The 24,425-nt window shown below is 40.1% G+C and overlaps 1 protein-coding gene across 2 annotated transcripts in view; it reads right to left on the bottom strand.

Annotated features, from left to right (window-relative positions):
• Window positions 1-24,425, bottom strand: part of SSPN (sarcospan) — a 37,945-nt gene that overhangs the window by 4,759 nt on the left and 8,761 nt on the right. Inside the window, exons 2-3 of one of the 2 annotated variants that reach the window (XM_045463025.1) lie at window positions 6,772-6,856; window positions 6,177-6,263 (exon numbers count right to left, since the gene is read on the bottom strand). In XM_045463025.1, coding sequence (XP_045318981.1) covers window positions 6,177-6,263; window positions 6,772-6,822 — 138 coding nt within the window. In that variant the 5' untranslated portion in view covers window positions 6,823-6,856. The remainder of the gene's footprint in view (window positions 1-6,176; window positions 6,264-6,771; window positions 6,857-24,425) is intronic. The other variant, XM_045463024.1, reaches the window with a different exon arrangement.

Genomic DNA, 24,425 nt, shown 5'->3' with positions numbered 1-24,425 from the left:
CCAGAAATGCCAGGAGCCCCAGTAAGAGGTTGCTAGAAAAAAAAATTATGGTTCCAGAAGGTAGACGACTTGATGTCAGCTTCCTCACCTACAAGTGTCAACCCAAGTCCACCTCTAACCATCTAGTTCCTGAGTACAAAAATTAACTCTAAATGGCTCCTCAGCTGCCGAGGCTCTGAACACGTTGGCCTGTGTGATAGCCTTGTGATGGAAAAGTCTGGTTCAAGTTCCAACTCTGCTGCTAAAGAACCATGGAATCCCGAAACAAGACATTTAGCCTACACCTGAAATATGTTGATCAAAAATTGTGAGTGCTTGTTGACACAGTCACAACATAAACCATTTTATATGACAAGAAATGTTCTTGGGATTGTACTCACCTACTGGAAATGTTTCTGGTCCCACCTACTGAGGCTCTAGATGAGGAACAGAGTCCCCAACTGTCGGGACTAGTGTACTGAACTAAGTTCCTAATGTGAGATGTACATTACCATAGTCCAATATTGTTTGTAGGGCAGTTCTCATGAATGTGAACTCCCCAAAGTAAGATTAGTTCTACTCATGTCCAGGGCTAGATTAAAGCAGCTCTGAAAAGATTATGCACTCTCTCTACTTCTAATGATATGTAGTTTAAAATAAAAACATATAGCCAAGATTATAAAATATGTGTACAAAAGTCCTCCAAATGAGTTATTCTCCACATGGTGACAATTTCAAGTGTTTTCAAGTCTTAAATATAGAATACTTAAAAATGTATTTTTTTCTTCTTGAATGTGGTGTGTGTGTGTGTGTGTGTGTGTGTGTGTGTGTGTGTGTTGGTGCCCTATCCATGTGTCTTGTTTGCTTGAAAGCTTGACTAAGGGCACAGGAAGAGAGTGGAACTGGTTAAACCCACTTTGTCTTAACATGGCTGCAAAGCCAAGGAGTGCATGGATTCTTTGCATGTCCTCATCAAAGATATCATAAACACACACACTAATCTTTTTCAAATCTCTTGAAGAATTGCCAGATGGAACTCAAGTTTTTTCATCCATGAAACAGTTAATTGAAACATCTTATATCTCAGGGACATAACAAGCATAACTTTTTTTATTGTAATTTTCAGGGTTTTTTTTAAATGTTTATTTATTCTTGAGAGAGAGAGAGAGAGCGCATGAGGGGGGTGAGGGGAAGAGAGAAGGAGACACAGAATCCAAAGCAGGCTCCAGGCTCTGAGCTCCCAGCACAGAGCCTGATGTAGTGGGGCTCGAACCCGTGAACTGAGGGATCATGACCTGAGTCAAAGTCAGACGTTTAACCGACTGAGCCACCCAAGCGCTCCAACAAGGATAACTTCTATTCAATGTGTTTAGTCCTCCCTTGGAGGAAGGGAAGCAGATAAATATAAGCGGCACCATTAAAACATTTAAAAAGGAAATATTTAATTTGTGAAATTGAACACATCACCTAAATTTTTGTGGCCATATTTCCTGCAAAAACTATAGTGCTTAGGCTAAAATGCAGGAGTTTTTATTTTTGTGGGAACATTGGAGCAGAATATTTGAAATATTCTGGGTTGTTATGAAATATTCAGGCCTGACGATTGACTTCAAACTCCTGATACCAAGAGCCAAATTAAATTGTGTTGGTGGTGTTGTACATGTGTACACACTGTAACTGTGTTTCCAGTGCAGGCAGCATGGACCTGGGAGCTATTTGCTTTGGGAACATGGGTATATTGGTGACTTTACCAGGAGGGAAGGCCCAAATTAAAGGGGTAATTTCCCACCTGAGAGTCATCTGCTTAGCAGAATGGCCCCAATTGGAGTTTTCTCTGCACATTTTATTGCCATCAATGGCTGGAACTGAGGAAGTCTTGTAATAACCCTCCCACCTCCAACACACACACACATCCTTAGCAGATTTCTATAACATTCATTGGGACACTATCTTGAGGCAATGACAATAATCCCTCCTTCAGTCTGTAAATAATTCAAATGGCTGCAAAAATATTATTCTCTCACACAATCACGAAAACCCATTTGCTGAAATGAGAATTTTGCCTGTTTTTTTAAAAATGCTTATTCTGTTTTTGAGAGAGAAAGAAAGAGCACACGCAGAGAAGACGCAGAGAGAGAGGGAGACCCAGAGACCGAAGCAGGCTCCAGGCTCTGAGCTGTCAGCACAGAGCTGGAAGTGAGGCTTGAACCCACGAACTACGAGACCATGACCTGAGCCAAAGTCAAAGGGCTTAATCAAAGCCAATCAACTGAGCCACCCAGGTACCCCAAAATTTTGCCTATTTTTAAAAGATCTCCTTTTGGCTTAGATATTGGAAGATTTGCTCAAGACATTTAACAAGTGTACAAGCCGAGTGATGGTTATGAGCATAAATAGGGGAGCCAGACTGCCCGCTTTCAAGCCTGATTCTCCCCTTCTTAGCTGTGGGCCTGGAGCAAATTAATCATTCCCCTGCACACCTATGTTACTTCACCTTTAAACTTGGAATGATGATCATAATAGCCCTATGGTCATAGGCTTATTATAAGGATCAAAAGAGTTGATATCTGTAAAGGGCTTAGAGCTGCCTCTAGTACATAGCAGCACTGTTTAAGTATTTGTGAAATCAATAAACAAATTACTAGAGATGGAAAGAGCTGCCAGTTCTCAAGACTCTTAGGATATCAACTTTACGGGCTTTGTCTTATTCTCTGTCATGTGGGAGTAACAGTGCAGGCTTGGCTTGTAGAAAAGATGTAAACATTTACACAGACACGGGGATTGCTCAATTTTAAGTGAGCAACTTAAATATGCTGGGAGCCCAAACAAAAGCCTTGCCCCTTAGCTCCTTGAATATGAATACACTTTCGTTGGTGCATAGCTCACACATTGTGATACTGCATCTCCCACTCTGTGAAAGCATCAGGCCAAGTAAACAGGGGTGAACCACAGAATCAAATTTCTTATCCATGCTAAGACATAAATGTATACTTGATCCCCCAGGCCTGCGGGCTACATCTGCAACGCTGTAGCATTTCCCCAACCGTTCCCCCTCCCCCCCCCCTTCACGGGCTTTTAATCCATCTGACAGCAACAAGCTTCTGGGTTAGAATCTGTAATTTAAAATCAAGTGGCTTGTTTTACCTACGCGGCACGAATAAACTATCAATGAAAGTGTTTACGATGACCTTGGGAATGCGAGCAAATATATCTTGATAAAAGCCTGGCTCGGGACGCATTTGTCTTGCCGGTGTCAGCCCGTGTGTCTGGCGCTCGGCAGCGGGCGGGGGCGCCGAGGCCCCCGGAGCTTATGTAACAGCGGCGCCCAGGCGCGGCTCCGCTCGCTCGCTGCCTCTAATTGGTACCCGGCTGCGGCTTCAACGCTCGGTGACTTTGGAAGGAGGGCGGTTCGGCTTCGATTTAATTACCTTCCCGGGTGGCAGGGGTGGTGAGGCCCGGCTGCCGCTCGCCGCGCAGGAGGGGGCGACAGCAGCAGCCCAGGGGCCTCCTGGCTGTGGGCACGAGGCGAGTGCGCCTTAAATGCCCTCCTGGGGAATGTGCCCGGGAGTGTTTGCAAGCACATGAACCGGACACGTTTCTGCAAATAACCAAGGTGAGCCCCGAGAAAACAGGGCCACGGGGAAAGGCAGGCGGCCCAATCGGAGGCCGAATGGCCCGCCAAGGCCGCGGGCAGAGCCCCGGGAGAAAGAAAGAATGCGCCGGTGGTGTCGCGGGCCTGCCAGAGAGCGGACTGCGCTAGCCTCAGATGAAAAGACACGTCCCGTGGCTATTGTCTCCAAGAAAAAGGGAGGGTGTGTGTGTGTGTGTGTGTGTGTGCGCGCGCGCGCGCGCGCGCTCGTGCTCAGGCTGCAGAGAGACGCAGTTAGCACTCCCTGACTGGTTGCCCTGGCCATCTGGGTCTTCCAACAGGAGAGAAAAAATCTTCAACAAAGCTTAGGCCAGGGTATCCACACGCAGGCACTAAAATGCGGTAAGGCTAAGTGAGAAACACATCATGAAGATCCATTTCGTTCCTCCCCACCCCCCCCCCACCCCCCATCCAATGGTGTGGAAACACAAGGAAAGTCTGCTGTGACCTGTTGTGCCTTTGGAAAACCTGGAGATTGACTGAAGCTCATTTTAGACCTGAAGATAATGTAGCGGGCACCTTAGAGAGCTGGCAGCAAGCATCACTAAAGGTCACATTCAGGAGAAGAGAAAAGTGCCTCCGTATTTGTCAATGTCTGTCACAGGTGGAAAAAAAAAAAGGTGGCTAATGAGATCTTCCTAGTGGGGAATTCTCAACCTGGCTGACATTGGCAGTGACTTTTTTTATTTTATTTTTGCCCTTGCTCCTTATTTCAAGTGCAGATGTTGAGGTGGCTTTGGGAGCCTCTGCTGGGTTATCTGGTGGGGAAACGAGGGCATTTCACATAAGCTGATGAACCTAGTATAGATCACTTTTTACCTAGTGAAAGAGGTCCCTGTAATTTAACAGGCCATTTCTTATTAGGCTTCCAGGGTTTTTTCTTTTTTTTTTTTGTTTTTTTGTTTTCTTTGTTTTTTTTAATTCATCACTAAGCCTTATTGTGTTTAGTGAGACCTCTACAAAAACAGTAAACATGGACTGATGTCTGCTCTCTCTGGCCTTCTTTAAGGAACACCCTCAGACAGAAAAATTAAAATTTCCAAATGTAGGTATATCCACCAAATTCTGTCGGGTTTTTTTTTTTTTTAAAGAATCCATTATTTTTTTTAAGTTTACTTATTTATTTTTTGAGAGAGAGAGAGAGCAGGGGAGGGGCAGAAAAAGAGGGAGAGAGAATTCCAAGCAGGCTCTGCACTATCAGCACAGAGCCTGATGTGGGGCTTGAACTCACCAACTGTGAGATCATGACCTGAGCGGAAGTTGGGCACTTAACTGACTGAGCCACCCAGATACCCCCATTATGTTTTTAATTAGAAAAGTTATGTCTAACTATTGGAGAACATTTCAGAATTAAAGAAGAAACTACAAAATGCAGCTATCCTCCCACTACTCACAGATAACCATTTTTCCTGTGCACTGAGAGCTATTTTTTTTTTTAATTTCTGTAGGATCATACCATAGATTTTGTGTAGCCAGCTTTTTTTTGACTAGTTAATATAATGTGAGCACTTTTATTCCATTATTACCCTTTTACAACATGATTTAAATATATATACATATAATATAAGCACTTTGCTTTTTTATGTCCACCACTTCAACCATACTAGAATAAAAAACATCTTTTCTGCCTGTTTGTAATTTCTAAATAATAGAATTGACTTACTCTTATGCATTATGCTTTCTTGTGAACAAAGAAGTATCTAATTGTTATGTGCTTGGTTATGAAGAAAAAGTAAACAGTGTGAGTGGACCAAAAAAAAAAAAATACCCAACAAACGAATATTACAGAAAACATTTTGTTGTCTGCTACAAGTGGTTGAAAGAAAATGTAGGAATTTGATTTCTCCTAGCTCTGATTGCTGGGTTGGGTTTTTATCTCCCTGAACTCTAAAAGGGTGTGTCTATGTTTCCCTTTGGACTAGATTCTACTGTGCAGTGAAAATGCTGTGTACTTGAATGGGCTCCGACCGAATGCACTGTCTTTAATGGAGAAAAAAATCACATGCACGAGAAAGACACACACACACACACACACACACACACACACACACGTTAAACCATGCATATCCTACCCACCTACCTCCCCCCCCAATACCCTCAGGCTCTTGGCATAGATCATTTGGATGCACCCAATGTACTTTTTTTGTCTCAGTGATCCCACCTACAAGAGGAAATACACTTAGACTGCTTCCCTATTAAAATATTCTAAAAACCCCAAGATATGGAAGTGGGCAGTAATAGAGACACCTTTTCCCTGGCCAAGTGTTTTGCTGAACTGATGAATTTTCAAAATTCTTTGTAAGGGCATTGAAGGGCAGACTTTATGTGATCTATGCCAACTTAGTGCATGGAAATTAAGACTTTAAAAACAAGACCAGCATTACCTTTGGGGTCTGGATGAATGCCCTCCTAAAACATTTTTTTGGCCTGCCTAAAAATGCAACTTCTAGTATAATCTGATATGCAACCCTTTAAAAATCATTCTTTTATTTTGTACTTGTGTGTTTTCCCCCATGTGACGATAAAAGAGAAAAAAATAACAACTTACTTTCATAACAAACTGGATACATGTCCGTTCGTCAACTTGATATGAGACACAAAGCATAAACAAACCAAGGTACGCCACTAGGCAGACCTGCAATGGAGAACATGGACGGAAGGATGTTATCAGGGCAAGTCGTGCATTCTAATGACATCAATCTCAGTGTCTTTCACCAATAACATCCTTGTTATCCAGGAGCTCATTTCATTTACTTATCTTTATGTGTTATTTTTCTCTTGGCTCGAGGAACAGAGTTTTTTAAAATAGTAAAATCAATTTGTTTCAATTTAGCCAGTATTTATTAAGTCCTTTTGATGTGCCAGGTGCTATGCAAGGTCCTTTCGCGTGTACAATGATGAATAAAACCTCCTCAGCCTCAATAAGTGTACGGTCCAGTCTAGGCCAAGATAAGTGGACATGCTATTCTAAGGCAGGGCATTACATGTCAAATGCTATTCAGAGAAGTACAAAAAGAGGAAAAAAAAACAACATTGAGTTGGGCAATTTAAAAAGACTTCACTAAAGAGGTGGATTTGAAATGGTCCTTGAAAAGGATGATGATAATAATAATGATGATCGCTAACATTTACTGACTACTTACTTTGTGCTGGCCATCTTCTAAGGGCTTTGTATGGATTTCCTCTGCAATCATCACAAAACCCCATGAAGCAGGTGCTGTTATGATCCTCATGTTATAAATGAGGAAACAGAAGCACAAAGCTAGTAAATAATGAAACCAGCACTCAAACCAGGTGGTTTGGGTGAAATAGCACAAGCAATAGCACAGAGGTAGGATGGCACAATTGTGGGGGGAGAGTAGTAAACATACACCCGCAGTCGAAATAACAAGACATAGAGCAGAAAGTTAAGTTAAAAATCTAGGGATACAGGATTGATTTCATAAGCAGTGGGACTCCCGTGAAAATTTTTAATCAGACAAATGACATGATTCAAGGCATCACGTTTCAGGAAAATGAGCAGTGGTGTTGGGTGGGTTGGCATCCAACCCACATCAGGATTATTATTTTACTAATCTAAGCAGAATTAATATATCAGGTGGGCCGGAGCTGAGATGACACAAAGTCAGGGAAAGAGGCAGAGAGGAAAGGTGTGGTCCTAGCAGAATCTGTATGTCTTGGCTATTGCATGCTGATAGGAGGACACTGGCAAGGGAGAAACAGTAAGTGATCCCCACGTGTCTGAGTGTCCATGAAAGAAAGAAAGGGACGTGTCTGGCTGAGAGGACACTAGGAAGAGGAATGACAACTTTGAGACAAAAGATACTCGACTGCTTTGTCAAACCAGATTTTCTTTTTTAGTGCCCTGAAGTTTTGCAAATGTGATTTAGAGTTTCTAGTCAAAGTGTATCTGTTCACAATTTTGGAAACATTAAAATGTTGCTAAGTTGTACTTTAGGATAGAAACCCTAAGCAACACAATCGCATCTTCTGCTAAGCACGGTTTTCCTAGAGACGGATGTTTGAAGGGTAGCTGAGTGTCACCTAGTAAGCCATTAAATGACTGGTTTGGTAATAATTTCTGCCCCTAGGGCTAGCTTTACACCACAGGGTAGCAGAACTGTTTACTTACAACATCAACATAGCATTTTAGGGTAATGCCTCTATCCTAGTCTCTCCTTGTTTACATAATCAGTAACTTGCTGGTGCCCCCGTGGGTTCTCAAATTGAGCACTATTCAGGTTTCTACTGGGTCGTGATGCCAAAAGCCAGACCTTCCTTTAGTGCCGGCTCTTCCATCATTTGGACTGGCTGATAAATTAATAGTAAGTAACATTCCTAGCACAGGGATATAGCATTAAAATACAGGAGCATGGCACAGGCTGGAGAGATCTGGGTAGAAAACAAAGCAGGTAGGACCCAGGGAGGCAACTTTTCAGCAGAGGACCGGCAGATGCAGAGTAATGATACTGAAGTTATTTGTGTAGACCACAACATGGCTGACATTTCCAAGTCAGGGATGAATTTCTTTCTCAAAGTTCATTTTTAAAAGTTAGGTAGAAGTTTGATAAGACCTGTAGGGACTTACTATGTATTGTCACATTAAGAATTTACACAACTGAAACAATGGAAGAAAGACCTCCTTTTTTGTTCATTGGCAACAAACCAGATGGAGGCTCCTCAACTTGCTTCTGTGAGGATTGTTAAATCCTGAAGCACGTGCCTATACGCCCTTGTTAGTGTTTGTTTGCAGGTGCATGCACAGGGTTGGGCTCTCTACCACGTGGCTATCTTTGTCCCTAGAGGCTCTTGTGAAGCTGGCACTTGCCAAGACTCCTCTCTTTGTCTTTATGAGAGACACATTCCAACAATCAGGCCTAACTGGACCCACATCTTAAAAATCTGCTTCTGTGCCTTGCTTGAACAAATTTTCCCACGTTAGTAGTATCTACTCCTTTGTAGCTTTCATTAGGCCAGTTTCCAGCAAGAAGGTGCCCAGGAACATATGACCTCATTCTAGGGCATTTCTCATGGTCAACTGACAGAACTCTTTTGAGGACATACACTAGCCAGACCCTTTGCACAGCTCTGGGAACTGAGAGGTGAAAAGATAGAGTCTCAGCCTTCAAGGAGCTCTCTCTCTCAGTCCAGTGGGGAAAGAGAGCACAGTGATGTTAGAATACCATCTAAGTACTAGGACCTCATCTTCCATAATACACAGGAGGGGTGATTAACCCAAAGGCAACTGGGGGAAACTTCCTGAAGGGAGATGGATTTGGAAGGATAAGCAGAAACTAGTTAGGAGATGGATGTGAGGAAGGGTCAAGAAAGTACCAGTAGATGCAAAGGCATGCAGAAGTGCAGAGTAAACATCGAGGACTCTCATAGCCCCAGTGCAGAGGATAAGAGAAGGCACAAGAAGTGCTTACAGAGATGGCCAGGAGGTAGGTCACAAAGGACTTTTGTTTCCATCTAGGGCGTTTGAAGCGGAGGGATGGTATGATCTACTTTGCCCTTGAGAATGGTCCTTCAGGCTGTGAAGAATGCACTGGGAAGGGAGGACCGGCTAGGAGGCCATTGTGCATCTATGGAGAAATGATGAGTGCCTGAGCTCAGCTAGCAGTGGGGAGAGAGAGTGGGTGTGTTTGAGTGACACGAGGGAGGCAGAATCCTTGGGCCCTAAATAAAGACCAGATGTGAAGGCTGCTGGGGTCGGAGGGGTCAGGAAGGTGCTCAGCCACCTGACTTGAGCTGCCAGGTGGATGGTGTTGATATTTAAGGAGACACAAGATACAAGAGGAAGAGCAGAATGGGAGTGGAAAACGAAGATGCCCACATGGATTCAAAGCTCACTGCAGGGGCCTAGAGCTCAGGAAGGAGGTCTGAGCTGCAGATAAACACTTGTTAGTCATCAGCATATGTGAAGTAATTGAAGCCATTAGAAATGCTAGACCATCCAGAAAGAGTCTAGTGAAAACAGAAAAGAGCCAAGTTACCCAATTATGCAGAATTGACTCTTTTGAACAGAAAGCATCTTAAATATACTTCTTATAATCTTGGTTTTATTTCATAACATGTCTAAATATTATGAAACTGATTACCCTCTTGGATTTTTGGATTTCACTTTGAGATCTTTGTATAGCACATTTGCTATGGAACCTGGATAAACTCAACACATTTTACTTTCTTAGCCTTGTGCTAGGGCTCAGTGGGTTCCAGGAGGGGGGACTTCTTTTTCTTACAGATCTGCACGGTAGAACAATACTTCTGTATCAGAGTGTTTATTGGTGTTCAGCACCTTTTAGAAGAGTAGCATTTATCGAAACTTAAAACTGAAAGCTTTGTGGCCATGGGGAGGTAATCAGATTTCTCACGCCAGACTAAGGGTCTTGTTTCCTGAGCTGGCAGGACATGGACGCTCCAGGAAGACAGGGTGTTCTGACTTCCCAGGCAGGGAGGAGGAGCTCATGTTAATGAGAGGCCCACCAGGTCTATCTGGAACAACATTCCTGGATTCTGGGCCAGAGCTTCCATTAGATTTGGTGAGGTGAGCCTCATGGAACAGGAAAAAAGCAGTTATGTAAGGTTTTCAATAAGGCACTCATTGGACCAGACACCCAGGCCTGGGGTGGACAGGTGGTGTCACTGAGCACAAAGCCAAATAAGAGTGGGGTAGCATCGGGGAAAGTAGTGTAGAGAGGGCAGCGAGGCTTTAAGAACTTGTCCAGTCAGTTCATGTACAGATGGAGAATTATGCTAATAAGAAAAGCTTGGAATGAGTTTTTTTTTTTCAATGGGAACAAAAGACAACTACTATCATCTTAAATCAATTTTTGGATGCACGTGTCTACAATTCGTTTTCTCTTTAGTGTCAAGAGAAAACAGAAGTGCTAAATTCCACCTTCTGTCTAAAGATATTCTTTGTCTGCTTAGAGTGAAGGCTGCATTCTCTCTTGTGGGTTAGAAAGTTAAACAGAGATGACATGTTCTCTGAATGTTAGATCCATTTCTAGATGGATGAGTCCTGAGTCCTGTCACACACTGTTTCTGTTTTTGTTATTTGGCCCTATTGTACCTGCAGTGGTGCTTTTTAAGGGTTGGCATTATGAATAAAAGGTGAGTGCTGGACCAGAGTCTTGGAGATTTACCTAGACGTCATTTTTTTTTTTCCTTTTCATTCCGGCATAGCTAGAAGATCCCACTCGAAAACATTTTGTGAGAACGTGAATTATTGGTATTTACTTCTCCCCATGTCATACGTGTTTATATTCTGGTCTTGTGACATTCACACAGCCTCCAATTTATTTGTTTTCTTCTTTTTGTTGTCGACAGAGCTGCTTGACAGGGCTATCTGGGGAATACAACCTTCCCCTGTCAAATGCCTTTCAAGGTTTCTCTCCTCCTTCCACCCCCACCCTCTCATTTGTGGACCCGAAATGTGACTCTATTCCTGTAAGTTAATCAACTTTCACCTTTATATTCTGTCAATATAGTAACAAGATGAACTCTCTTCTCATGTTTGCACAGACAATTGATCAACAAGAGATGTAGCAGAACTGTAAATATTTCTCTGGATATTTCTTAAGAGAATTTCTGTGGATTTTCATCTATTTAATAGGATTTAAGGTCAAATATTAGAAATCACTTTCAACAAATGATAAACATATTGCAATCTGTCAACTGAATGCAGTCTCACCCAGGAGAATTGTTGATTAACACATGGTGTGTCCGAGATTTAAATAATATATAAAAGAACATTTCATGAGCATCTATTAAGAGATGTTTATTGGATCAAGATTTCAGAAGGATGGGAGAGAATATTTTAGCATAACTTAAGCATTTTTACTGGATTGTCATTGCCACGGCCTTATGGTAAGACAAAGTCGAAGCCGGTGGTTCAGAATTACTTAGAGGACTTGGTAAAAACTGGCCCAGTCCCCAGAATTTCTTATCCAATTGGTCTGCAGTGGAGACCAAAAATTTGCATTTTTAACAAATCCCTGGGTAATGCTGGTGTTGCTTTTGCTGCTAGTCCTGAAGCCACACTTTCAGAACAGGTAGTTTAAGCTAAAAACATAGTCTTCTAAATGCTAACACCTGGTCTGGGGTTTATCTGAAAGTTTGAGGTCTAGAGTGATACACTGACAAGTGGGGTTTCCTATAGAAGAGCTGTTTATTATAAGTAATAATGAGATATAATAACAATAATTTTCTCATAAGGAAGTTTAGTCTTTTCTATCGTAGGATCCTTAAAATTGAAGGGAAAACCCTTCATTGCTATCAACATGAAGTCACTGAACACAGAGTTGGGAAGAGATGTGCGCAGTCAGCTGTCACAAGCCCACCAGGAATGCTGTAGCACACTCCTGCATCTCTACCACATTTTCTGCCTTTTCTCAGCCCCTTCTCTTACAGAAGCATCTGCTTCCCAAGTGGGATTCATCTGTAACTAAAGGGCAAAGTTTGGCACATTATTCTTTCCTAGTTATTTGGAATCCCTGAAACCAGCCTGCAGAATCACATAAAAAGATGCAAGGGAGGGAGAGATCCAGAGAGCAATCCTAATACTCATTTCCTGAGTGGAAATGGAGTAAGAACTGGTACAATGTAATCTTTCAGATCTTTCTATTAATGGTTGTCCTAATCTAGGTATTACTCCCCACTGAGGTTAGCTCAACAACCTTTATTGAGGTAGATACTGGGAGTATAAAGAAGAATAAGATACGGTCTTTGCCCTTTAGAAATTTACAGTTTAATCCCTACTTTGTTGAAGAAGTGAGGCATAGGAAAATTAATTGCCATGGGTAATGTCGTTTGATCAGTTTTGGCCAGGCGGGAAAATGAACAGTCAATAGTAGCTCATACAAATCCCTCCTTACTGTTCACTCATCGAAACCCCCCATCCTTTCTAAACGTAAGGGACATTGAATCAACTGTGTGGTTTTTTTTCCTCCTGTGTATTAGTTTTTAAAGACAATAAAGTTTTTGGTGCTAAATAGGACTTAAATATGGTGGAACTGTGAGGTTATTCCCTCCCCACATTTATTATTATTATCAGTTATTATTTTAAATTACATTTTGGGGTAAACGGACTCAAAAATACTCCTCCTAAACAGATGAGGTAAGAAAGGTGAAAAAAACTCTTGAAAGCATGAAACGTTAATTAACAGTTCATTCAACAAGTGGTAACTGCTTTTTAGTTCTGTTACAATCAACTAGGAAACTGTACATGTAATTAAATGCTGCACAGTGGGAAAATGTGGGCTAGAGTTGATGCTTGACTCTATTATTTTTGTAGCTATATGATCTTGAACAAAGCTCATTCTTCATAGCCTCAGTTTCCTTATCTATGAAATAGAGACAACAATGCCTTCTTTTGATGGTTAATTCAAAGATTAATGATAATGTAAATAAGGCGCCTACAATAATGCTTAAGAAATAACGGGAGAAACACTGGCAGTAATTATTATAATAATTATTATTGCAAGTCACTCATATGTTTATTAGAGCAGATCAAATTTAGAGCATATTTAAGGGCTCACAAATGAATTACCAATTAACCACGTTTAAAACTGATAACACATACACTGTGTTGGTTACAACTGCCACACGGTCTACTCTGTATTAGTGGATACCGGTGAATATATTCCATAATCTTTATATTTACATAAGAAAAGCTAATTACCAAGCCTAAATGGTTAGACATTTTAATGCTAATTTTGAGCATTAAAATTTTTACGTGCCAGACATTAAATTAAGCACTCTACGTAAATGATCCCATTTGGTCTTCATGAAAATCCTATGAAGTAGTCACTATCATCAGCCCCATTTCATAGATGAGGGAACCAAGGCTCAAAAAGGTTTTATGCTCAAGGTCACAGAGCAAAGATAGAGCTGCTGGCTGCACCAGAGTACAGAGCCTGGCTCTTAACCATCGCCCAGCCTGGCCACCTCTATGGAGGAATCTGGACAGCACTGTAAACAAAGTGAGAGCTGCAGATATTTAGAGAACATTCCATTATCTGCTCCTCTTCCATGCTGAATGGTGTGTAGTACCACTCCGGAGGCATAGTGGGGAGAAGTCCTTGAGATTGCAAATGACTGTCCAAGCCAGGAGAAGGTGACACAGTCTTTAAGACTCAGCCTCTTCATGGATAACATAGAGAAAAGAACACTTTATAATTTGTTTTAAGGATCATGAATGATGTGCCTGCAATTGCAGTAGATATTGTTTTTTCTCCATCTCATAGGACCTCAAACTGTGCCAGTATAACTTACTCTGAAACTTGAGCTGAAGTGAATAATACATATAAATGTAGCCCTCTATCACATCTTAGAAATAATCTCATTCTGTTCATTTAACAAATATTCGTTCTGTACCTACCACGTGCCAGGTACTCTTTGAGGATCTGGAGATACTTCAGTAAATAGAAGAGACCAAAATCACAGTGACCATAAACAAATGCCATAGTAGATACATCCTATGTCAGTCATAGAGGAGCCATGGAGAACATAGGACTTAACATCATTGCTTCTTTTTCCCATAAACAGGACATTTAGTAATTAGCAAAATGCAGATAAGTCTTCAAAGCGGTATGTTCCCTCTCAAAAACTGAACTGGTAATGCCCACTGACCTCTTAAAAAAAAGACGATTGACTCACGGCTTTTTCTCATGAGAACCTTGCTGGGTCTGTTATTCCAACAACATGTATCTGCTCTAAGTTATCTAAGACCTAACAGGCTCCAAAAAAGATAACCTATACATGCCTGCAGGAAAGGGGCAACAGAGGGTAACTATATAAAGTTTTACAGCAAAATGGTCCACATACATAAAGACAGAGACAGAGGCCATATATCTTAGCTCTGGATCTGACAGACCTGGGTTCAAAACCCACCTCCACCACATTCTAGCTTTTTGTCCTGGACAAGTTAGCTTCCTCAAGCTTCCGTACCATCATCATTTGTGGGATGATCAACAATGCCCACTTCAGAAACTGTTGTAAGGATTATATGCGACAGGAGAGGTGAAAGACGTAACACAATACCCAGCATGTATGTAGCAGTCAATATACATGTGTCAAATAAATAAACAAATCTATTCATTTAGTGACTTGGGCTACTTTAGCTCTCATAGCAAGGGCCCACTTTTCAAAAATCTTTCCAATAGTGTTGACATAAATAGTTTGCAAATACCTAAGAGTTATAAAGTTCATTTTCTGCTTCTTTTGCCTTCTGCATCAAAACTATTTATTCTCTACTACCCAGGAAATTCCAATCTTGGTAACCATGCTGAGCTGCATATGTTTCTCTGATTACACTATTATGGTTTTACAAAGACAAGCATTTAATTTCTGAAAAACTACTGTCCAGCTAAAAATATTTTCTGTCCAAAGCAGATCCAAGATTAGTATTACCTTTAAAAAAAAAAAGAAAGAAAGAAAAAGCATAATTGGGGGCATCTGGGTGGCTCAGTCGGTCAAGTGTCCAACTTCAGCTCAGGTCATGATCTCACGGTTTGTGTGGTCAAGCCCCACATAGGGCTCTGTGCTGACAGCTCAGAGCCTGGAGCCTGCTTCAGATTCTGTGCTTCCCTCTCTCTCTCTGCCCCTCCCCTGCTCGGACTCTGTCTCTGTCTCTGTCTCAAAAATAAATAAACATAAAAAATAAAGTATAATTGTTTTAGCCAAACTTAGTGCACAGATACTAATGGGAAATTCCAAAAGTGATATAAATATAAAGATTCAAAATCAACCAAAGAATTAATGGCAGTATTAAACATCAAGATGCAAGAGAAAGCTGTAACCATCTGTCTCTAAACACTACAAATATTAATGTACAGGCATTAAAACCCAGAACATTATTATAAATTTGAAAAAAAATTTCTTGGTTTTTATTAAACCAAGTGTGAAATAGTAGCTTCTTTTCCACTTAAAACAAAACTATAGCTAGCAACAACTTTTTATGTCTAGCAACTTTTGCTAAGGAGAATTTTCTTTGGCTAATCATACATCAGGAAGGGATTCAATGCCTTTTCATTTGCCTTAGGAATCTCCAAACCCAGAGTTTCACTGTTTTACTCTTTTCATGTTTGTTTTTTCCTTAGAGTACAAATAGTCAATGGACAGCATTAGTCAAGAAATACTCTCGTAACTCAAGGACTAAATTCTGCTTACCCTGGGTAGAGTTTGGGTTACAACACACACTGTCATGTATGCATTTCCCCATCCTCCTGTGGGGGTTGGGGGGAACAATTTGCAATATTTGCTTTGCAAAGACAACCTAAGAGATTAGTTTTAAAAGAAGTTCGGTAGATGGGGTGCCTGGGTGGCTCAGTCAGTTAAGTGTCTGACTCGATTTCGGCTCAGGTCATGATCCAGGTCAAAATCTCTCTGTGAAAAGGCAATTCTAGATAACCAGTTCTGTCACAGAAAATTATTTCTTTTCAGAGTCTAAAGACAAATGACACTTGCTCCATCACACCTGAGTTTAGCCCATCTGTAAGATGCACTCAGTCTTTTTCTCCCCTTTATTATTATATTTGACTGAGGAATTGATACTTGACAAGTCCATGTCTGAATTACTGTAAATATATGTATAGACTTTTCATATATGGTGTGCAACAATACTGAAATTGAATCAAAATAAATAATTTATGTGGTAATGGATTGAGTTGAAAAACAAAGCAGGCCTTTCATCACCGAGAACTTGACTCAATCTAGATTTCGTTGGAAAATAACTTGTGGAAACAAGATTTCTAAGAAGTAATGAGGCCATTCTAAAGGCAATCATTGCTCATGTGATCATCAGGGATGAGACAGATTCACCTTCTCTGTTGCGATAAAAGCTCTCATTGGTTGGTGAAGAAGTAGGGAATAGTAAAGAGCAGTTACATACCAGGCTGAAATCTTTCCCATGGTAGGATATATCCTTTATAATTCAAAGTGGTGGCTTCCTTTATAATGATTTCAAACTATCCGATTGCAAGAAATATATATATATGTACATATATATATATAATTATGTATATTTACATATATTGTATATATTTGTATATAATATACATACACATATATATATCTTTAATTTTCCTAGCCAGTGCTGCCTTGTAATTGCATTTCTGTGTAGTTTAGCCACATCTGTTGTGCCAGCACAGAAAGAGCAGAAAGGAAAATGTGCCTGTCAAGTGACTGCCTTATTTCTCAGCACACATTGTGCTTTGCAGATGTTCACTCGTAGCTCATTTGTTGCTTTATAAGATAACAGAAAACTATCCTGACGGAACTGATAAAAAGGAGTTGAAATTTGTGATCAGCAGCTGGATGAAGGGAGCATGAATCCCCCAAATCCTATGGATATAGTGTGCTTTCCTTGATGTCCCTGCCAATTTAAGGCTGGAAAGCTGGGGAAATCTTTGAGAGATGTGCCAGCATGAAATTGCTACAATTCACAAGTTCCAAAAACCTTGCCTAAAGATTATTGCAAATAGCTCATTTTAGACCAGTGAATCTCACAACTGAGTGTTGTATCAACACAGAGAAAACAGAAGACAAACCCAACAACTATCCTAATGTATGACTTATCATGGAAACATTCAAGTAGAATCCCTTTGGTTTGGGTCTTATTTTAGTATTCTAACAGATTCGTGTATCTATGTTAGCATTCATATTTGATAGTAACTACTGGGAATTTTTGCAATTACATCCTCAAAAAACTAAACGAGCACAAACAACAGAATCGTGAAGCAATAAAGTTGGTTGTGGATGAAAACTAGGTTTAGGACATGAGTTGTGCCTTTCACCTAAAATGCCCTTTTACTTTTCCATCCCCCTTGGTATAGTACTTCTCCTTTAATTATTTTGAATCCAGTAATATTCATTCTTCAAACCCTGCTCAAAAATCTCCTCTACCCAGACAGAGTATGTTTCGTGCATTACTTACTTTACATACTTGCTCATTTATTCCGTAAAACAATGCAATAAGTAAAAAATACTACTCCGTCTTATAGAAAATTGTGACTGAGAGAGGTTAAGAAATCTGCAAGTTGATCCAAAGACTTTTTTAAACATCAGGAGGTTTTATTTCTGCATGATATTAAAGCCTAACTTATATGAAACTCTTCTAGCTGTGAAATACATTAAAATGCTCTGAGCTTCTACAGGCTAAGAGATGGAGCTAAGACCGTGGCGTATGGGTAGGCCCCTCAAATGGCTACGCCCTTACATGACTCAAAAATAACGAACCCACTAGCACTGGAAGTCATCAAGAAAACTGTTGTCTTGGCTGATGGTGGAGGTGGAGGTGGAGGTTTTGAGAAAGTAACATGAAAGCAGTCCTGAAAAAAATAAGCTTGATTTTTTTCAACAAAAAATTGTGAGGAGGAGAGAAAGAGGAAGGGGAGGGGTGAGAGAGAGAGACATGATATAAAAGAGAAAGGGTAAGTCTTTGAATAAAGGAAACATAAGAAATATATAAACTAATTGCAATGTATAGATCTTATTGGGATCCTGATTCTGACACTGAAGAAATATTCATGAGTTAATCGTGGATATTTGAGCACTGATTTGATTCTATTAAGAAACTGTTAACTTGTTAGGGATGATTAGTATTTTGATTATTTTTAGTCTTCATCTTTTGACTTACATATGAAGTATTTATGGATGAAATGATATAATATCTGGGATTTACTTCAAAATAAACCAATATGTGGTGTGTGGGTGTGGAGTTTCAGAGCATATAAATGAAGCAAGATTGATCATGAGTTAATAATTATTGAAGCTGGGTGATGGGAACACAGGTGTCCATTATAATATTTGATCTACTTTTTTTGTATGCTTGAAACTTTCCATAATAAATCGGTTAAGAAAAAAAAGTGGCTCATAATAGCACTGGGACGCCTGGCAAGAGAAACCATCTTGAAGGGTTACACCCTCAAATAGGCCACCGCAAATTATTACATATAAAGAAAGCCTCTTGGAAAATGAACTCACAAACCAACTATAGCAATCCCATAAACAATCAATTCATTAGTGAAGGCCGGCACTGTATGCATTAAGTTTATGTGTGCACACAAAGATACACACTCTCTCCCTAAGAATTAAACTTTGTGAATTTCAAATAATGGAACTAAAGACAGAGCCTATAGAAAAAGTACATTTGGGGCACCTGGGTGGTGCAATCGGTTGAGCAACTGACTGACTTCAGCAGAGGTCATGATCTCAAGGTTCGTGAGTTCGAGCCCCACATCAGGCTCACCGCTGTCAGTGCGGAGCCACTTTGTATCCTCTGTGCCCCCTTCTCTCTGCCTCTCCCCCACTCGTGCTCTCTCTCTCTCTCTCAAAATTAAATTAAAAAAAAAAAAGCACACTCAAAATAACTGAAACCATGAAAGAAGAAACTGAAAACGTGAATAAAGAACAGGGCACTTTAAAAAACACCAGGGATATATTAAAAAATAAAACATCAATGAAAACAAAAGACAAGTTCTAGAATGAAAAAAAAATCATTGGAATTAAAAACTCTATGTAGTAGATTAAACTCAACTGAAAAGGGGAATAGTGAACTAGAAGATAGATCTGAAGGAATAACCCAAAATATAGAACAGGAGATAGACAGGAAATGCAGCAGAGAGGGTAAGAAACATGAAGACAAAATAGGAGGTCCAAACATATCTCTAATAGTAGTTTCAAATGGAGAGACTGAAGAGAGAGAGAGAGAGATTATTTGAAATAAATAAATAAATTAATTAATTAAATAAAATTTTTCAAATATTTAAAATACTCAGAAATGTTTTTCAGAATTGATGAAAACGCAAAAATCTTAGATCCAGGAAACATAACAAGTCTCCAACAGGAAAAACAGTGTGTGTATCCACATTTGGACACACTATAGCTAAACTGTAGAACATCAGATAAATGGAGAGTGATTCTTTGCTCACGTAGAGAAAGTACATGAATCAATCAAATGAAAATACCAAAAGGATTTTTCTTGAAACTTCAGAAGAAGCCAGTTCTAACATATATATGGAAGAGAATGTGGCTAAGTCTCACCAAGACAATTTTGAAAAATAAGATGGGGGGCGCCTGGGTGGCTCAGTCGGTTAAGCGGCCGACTTCGGCCCAGGTCATGATCTCGCGGTCCGTTGAGTTCGAGCCCCACGTCGGGCTCTGTGCTGACAGCTCGGAGCCTGGAGCCTGTTTCGGATTCTGTGTCTCCCTCTCTCTGACCCTCCCCCGTTCATGCTCTGTCTCTCTCTGTCTCAAAAATAAATAAACGTTAAAAAAATTAAAAAAAAAAAAAAGAAAAATAAGATGGGACTGGGGATGGGTAGAGGTGAGCTGCTTATGCTACCAACTTCATCACAAGGTGCACTGTAGTGCTGTTAATTTAAACATTGTGGTATCGGCATAGCGAATGACAAATAAAATGATGAAATTAAAGAGACTTATGGACACAATTCTCAATCTAATACAGGAACCTGATAAATGATAAATGGCCATAGCATTTCAGTTTGGAAAGGATCAATTATTCACTAAATAGTACTGAAACAATTAATCATTTGTATGAGAAAAATTGGACACTACCTCACATCTCATGCAAAAAAGTTAGAACACATAGGTTAAAGATATAAATACGAAAGCAAACCTTCAACATTTTTGGAACACAGTCTAGAAAAATGTCTTTGTGACCTGGAGTAGAGAGAGACTTAACATATATCAAAGCACATACCATGAAAAAATATTGATAAATATAGGTATGTTAAAATTAAACCTTATTCACAACAAAGGCACCATAAACAAGGATAAAAGACATGGTACCAAAAAGAGAAGATATTCCAGTAGTTAAAACACAAAGGTTAAATAACAAAGAAAAGAAATTCTATAAATCAATGAGAAAGAGACAACTCATAGAAAATATTTGTTGAGGGGCGCCTGGGTGGCTCAGTCGGTTAAGCGTCCGACTTCAGCTCAGGTCACGATCTCGCGGTCCGTGGGTTCGAGCCCCGCGTCGGGCTCTGGGCTGATGGCCCAGAGCCTGGAGCCTGTTTCCGATTCTGTGTCTCCCTCTCTCTCTCTGCCCCTACCCCGTTCATGCTCTGTCTCTCTCTCTGTCTCAAAAATAAATAAACGTTAAAAAAAAAAAAAATTAAAAAAAAAAAAAAAGAAAATATTTGTTGAGTAAATAAACACTAGAAAACAAATAAAATGGCCAGTAAACATTAAAATACATTCAACTACATTCAAAAACATAAATTAAAACAAGATATTGCATGGGGGTGCCTAGGTGGCTTAGTCAGTTGAACAACCACCTCTTGATCTCAGCTCAGGTCCTGATCTCATGGTCATGAGTTCAAGCCCCACAGTGAGCTCCATGCTGGATGTGAAGCCTACTTAAAACAAAACAAAACAAAACCCAAGATATTGCACACAAATAAGATAGGTAAAAATTTTAATGGTCTGACAGTAACTAATGTTGACAAGTTGTAGATTGGTGGGAATTCTAATTTACTGCTGGTGGGAGTATAAATTCATACACCTGTGGCTTTGTGGCCCTGATTTGGCGATAGCTAGTAAGTTGAAGGTGTCTATATCTTATAATCCAATAATTCAATTCCTAGGAATGTGCCCTAAAGAATCTTTGAAATACGTGCATAGGGAGCCATGGAAAAGAATGTCCATTGCAACACTTTGTAATTGCAAAAAAAAAAAAAAAAAAAAAAAAAAAAATCAGTTTTGAAAATAACCTAATATCTCATCAACAGGAGAATAAATAAATTGTTGTATATTCATATAATGAAATATAGCATAGCAAAAGTGAATGAATGGTATTTATGTACTATTATAAATTAATCTCAAAAACAATTTTGAGCAAAAATGATGTTATGTCACCATTTATATAAAATTTAAAACATAAAACACAATTATTGATTGTGGTTATACACATATATGAAAGTATGAAAACACACATAGGCGTGATAAATATCAAATTCAGGAGAGTAGATAACTCAGGAGAAGGAGGGTGGGGTCGGAGAATATGACTAAGAAAAGAAACAGGTGATGTCAATGTATTGTAATGTTTTCTTTCTTAAAAAAAACTAAGACAATTAATGAGAAAATATTCAAATGATAAACCTAGGTATAAGCAGGTGGTTGTCTTACTATACTCTATATGCCATTATATGCGTGAAAGTTTTCGTAATTAAAAAATAATCATAGAATTGCATAGAGCCTCTTGTACTTATTTAAACCCACACAAAAATGAAAATAAGGAGCAAAATAAAAAATTTTTGGAAATGGTTACAAATTGATAGAGCTAGGATTCTACCCACATTTGTTTCATTCCAAAGCTGATGCCCATTCTGCAATTTCAGACCCCCTCTCCTTGACTTTTCTGATCCTCTCTGGGCAGGGTTCATCACAGCCTCCACTGTGCTATCTTCATCAGGGTACCACTCTTGCACTAGGGTTTTTAAATTGTATTGTAGCTGGTTGTACGTGTGTCCTCTCCTGGACACTGAGCTCCTGCTGGCACTGTCCCTGGCATATGGAAAGACCAAGGCAGCCTAAGAGGTGAAGCCTTTATTAGGAAGTATCTTTCTTATATAGGCTTTTGTTTCTGTTCTTACCCACCACCTAACTCACTCTCTTGGTGGTTTATCAGAAACGAATTGCCAATATATTCAATATACACCTGCGTTTGCAAAACTAACCATTTTCAAAGAATGTAAGAGAAACAAAGTTTGTGTTCTAGCATCTCCCATTAATCAACAGGAGGGACAGAACTGCTACATATTTGTGGGAAAAGTTAACAACCTATACTTCATTTGTTTCACTCTGGGATTTTTCAAGTCCTCAGAAGGGAAAGGAATCTTATAAATGTGGATTTTGCCTACTCCTGTGGTATAGTTATAGGCTGGATTTTATTACTCAGCCGTAATTAAGTAGGTTCTCAAATTAGGTCCCACTTTAGAAATGATTGCAGAAATAATTCTATATTGACACCTCTGGGTTCATATATCTGAATTAGTACAATAAATAAAAAGTTATGAAATGATACAGTATATAGAAATTATACAGTAAATCAATATAAATTCAATTATATAACATTGTAACAAGAGTGTAAATGAGACCATTCTGTTCAACCTCCAAAAAATATTATCAAGTGGGTTTTCTAATTGAGAGCACGTTAAAAAAAAAAAAAAACAGGCTATAATGTAACATTAAGTGATATATAGTAATATTATTTCTCCTTTGTAAAGTGTTTTGTCCTTTTCAAAATGAAGAGGTCAGTGTCCCCAAGCAGCCTGCAGCCTCACTAGCATTTCTCCTGTTCCCTTCCATGGCAACATGGGTTAGCTAGACACTGAGCTTTTTGTGATGTGTGTGAGGACAGGCAGAAGGGGAGCGAGGCCTCAGGGAGGTCTCGAGGTGGAAAAATCTGTGACGCACTAGATTCGGCGACTGAATGAGAATTATTTATTGAGGGTTCTCTAACACCATAGTTACGGTCACCCTATGTTCATCTAAAAAAAAAAATCTATTTGGTCTCAGAGCCCTTAACTCAGATCAAAACGCTTTAATGGGCGTCCCAAACTACTTGTTCACGAAAAGACTAGGAAGCAAAGCCAGCCTGCGTGGGTTTGATCCTTCTGTTCCAGAATCTGACTAGTTGACTGCAGGAGAGAAACGCATAAACTTAGTGAACGTGTAACCTGTAAAGTAACATGGTTGGATTCTGCCATTCATCTATATGCAGTCCTGGAGAAAGTATTTTCCATCGATTACAATGTCCTCACCTTATGGAGACCCGATCTGCTTTTTCATTGCCTTAGACACTCCACCCTTTCCCTGAGAGAGGGACGGAAACTCCGGATTCTCCCTAAGTGAGCAGCACGTTCTGCTCTCCAACAGAAATGATGAAGACTGAACTGCTATTTCCCTTATCTTGGAAAAGGCCTCCTTCCTTCATAGCGTTCCTGGCACAGCTAAATGTGAGATAAGATGCAGCCTGAGCCTAATGGCCTGATAGGTGTGCCACACCTGATACTTTAGAAGGAAGCTGGTGTTATTTTTTTATTTTTTTTTTTGCCCCTAGTAATACAGCCAAAATTCTCTCCCTAGTCAGGGTCTAGTTAGCACATTAGCAATCCCCCCCTCTTTTCTCGTCACCTGTCATTATCTTCCACACAAGAGAGAGGCCTTGATAATAACCTATCTTAAAGGGTTTTTTACTGGCTCGTTACAATGAATGCTGAATCAAACACTTTCAAAACAACAGTTGAGTGGGATGCCACTAAAACAGCATCCTTGATGTTTCTCGCAGCCTCTCCCAGCCAGGGCGGAGAGCTGCTCATTTCTGCAACAATAGAAGCAGGCCCCACCAGAACTTCAGCAGCATCTGAGAATGCTGTTTGTGAGCAAACGCTTTGCTTTCCAGTGTCCAGTCACTTACTGGCTTTTTGCCGGCACCCAGGGAACACAGCGCTGGAACACGCCCATGGCAGTGAGGCAGGGGACGTGGCTCTAGCAAGGTTAGAATGGTGTCAACTTCAAATAGGCTCCAAGATCAAAGCTGAGATATTGCAGGGGGGCCCTGGAACAAGGACCGTGCCGTGTGTGTGCTCCTAATCTGGGCCTGGGATTGGACCAACTATTGAAAGGAGGCATACCGGACAGTTCGAGGTAGTCTACTCTCGTCTTTCCCTCTGGGATGGTTTGGGTTGTGCAGCACTTGATAAAGAAAAGCTTAGGATTTCTAAGCTAGACACATAGGATCCTATGAGAAGGTATGTCAAGGTAT

The sequence above is a fragment of the Leopardus geoffroyi genome, chromosome B4 (genome assembly GCF_018350155.1).
Source record: "Leopardus geoffroyi isolate Oge1 chromosome B4, O.geoffroyi_Oge1_pat1.0, whole genome shotgun sequence".
NCBI classification, from domain to species: Eukaryota; Metazoa; Chordata; class Mammalia; order Carnivora; family Felidae; genus Leopardus; species Leopardus geoffroyi.
The sequence above is the reverse complement of the archived record's forward strand: the minus strand, read 5'-3'. Positions and strand labels throughout refer to the sequence as shown.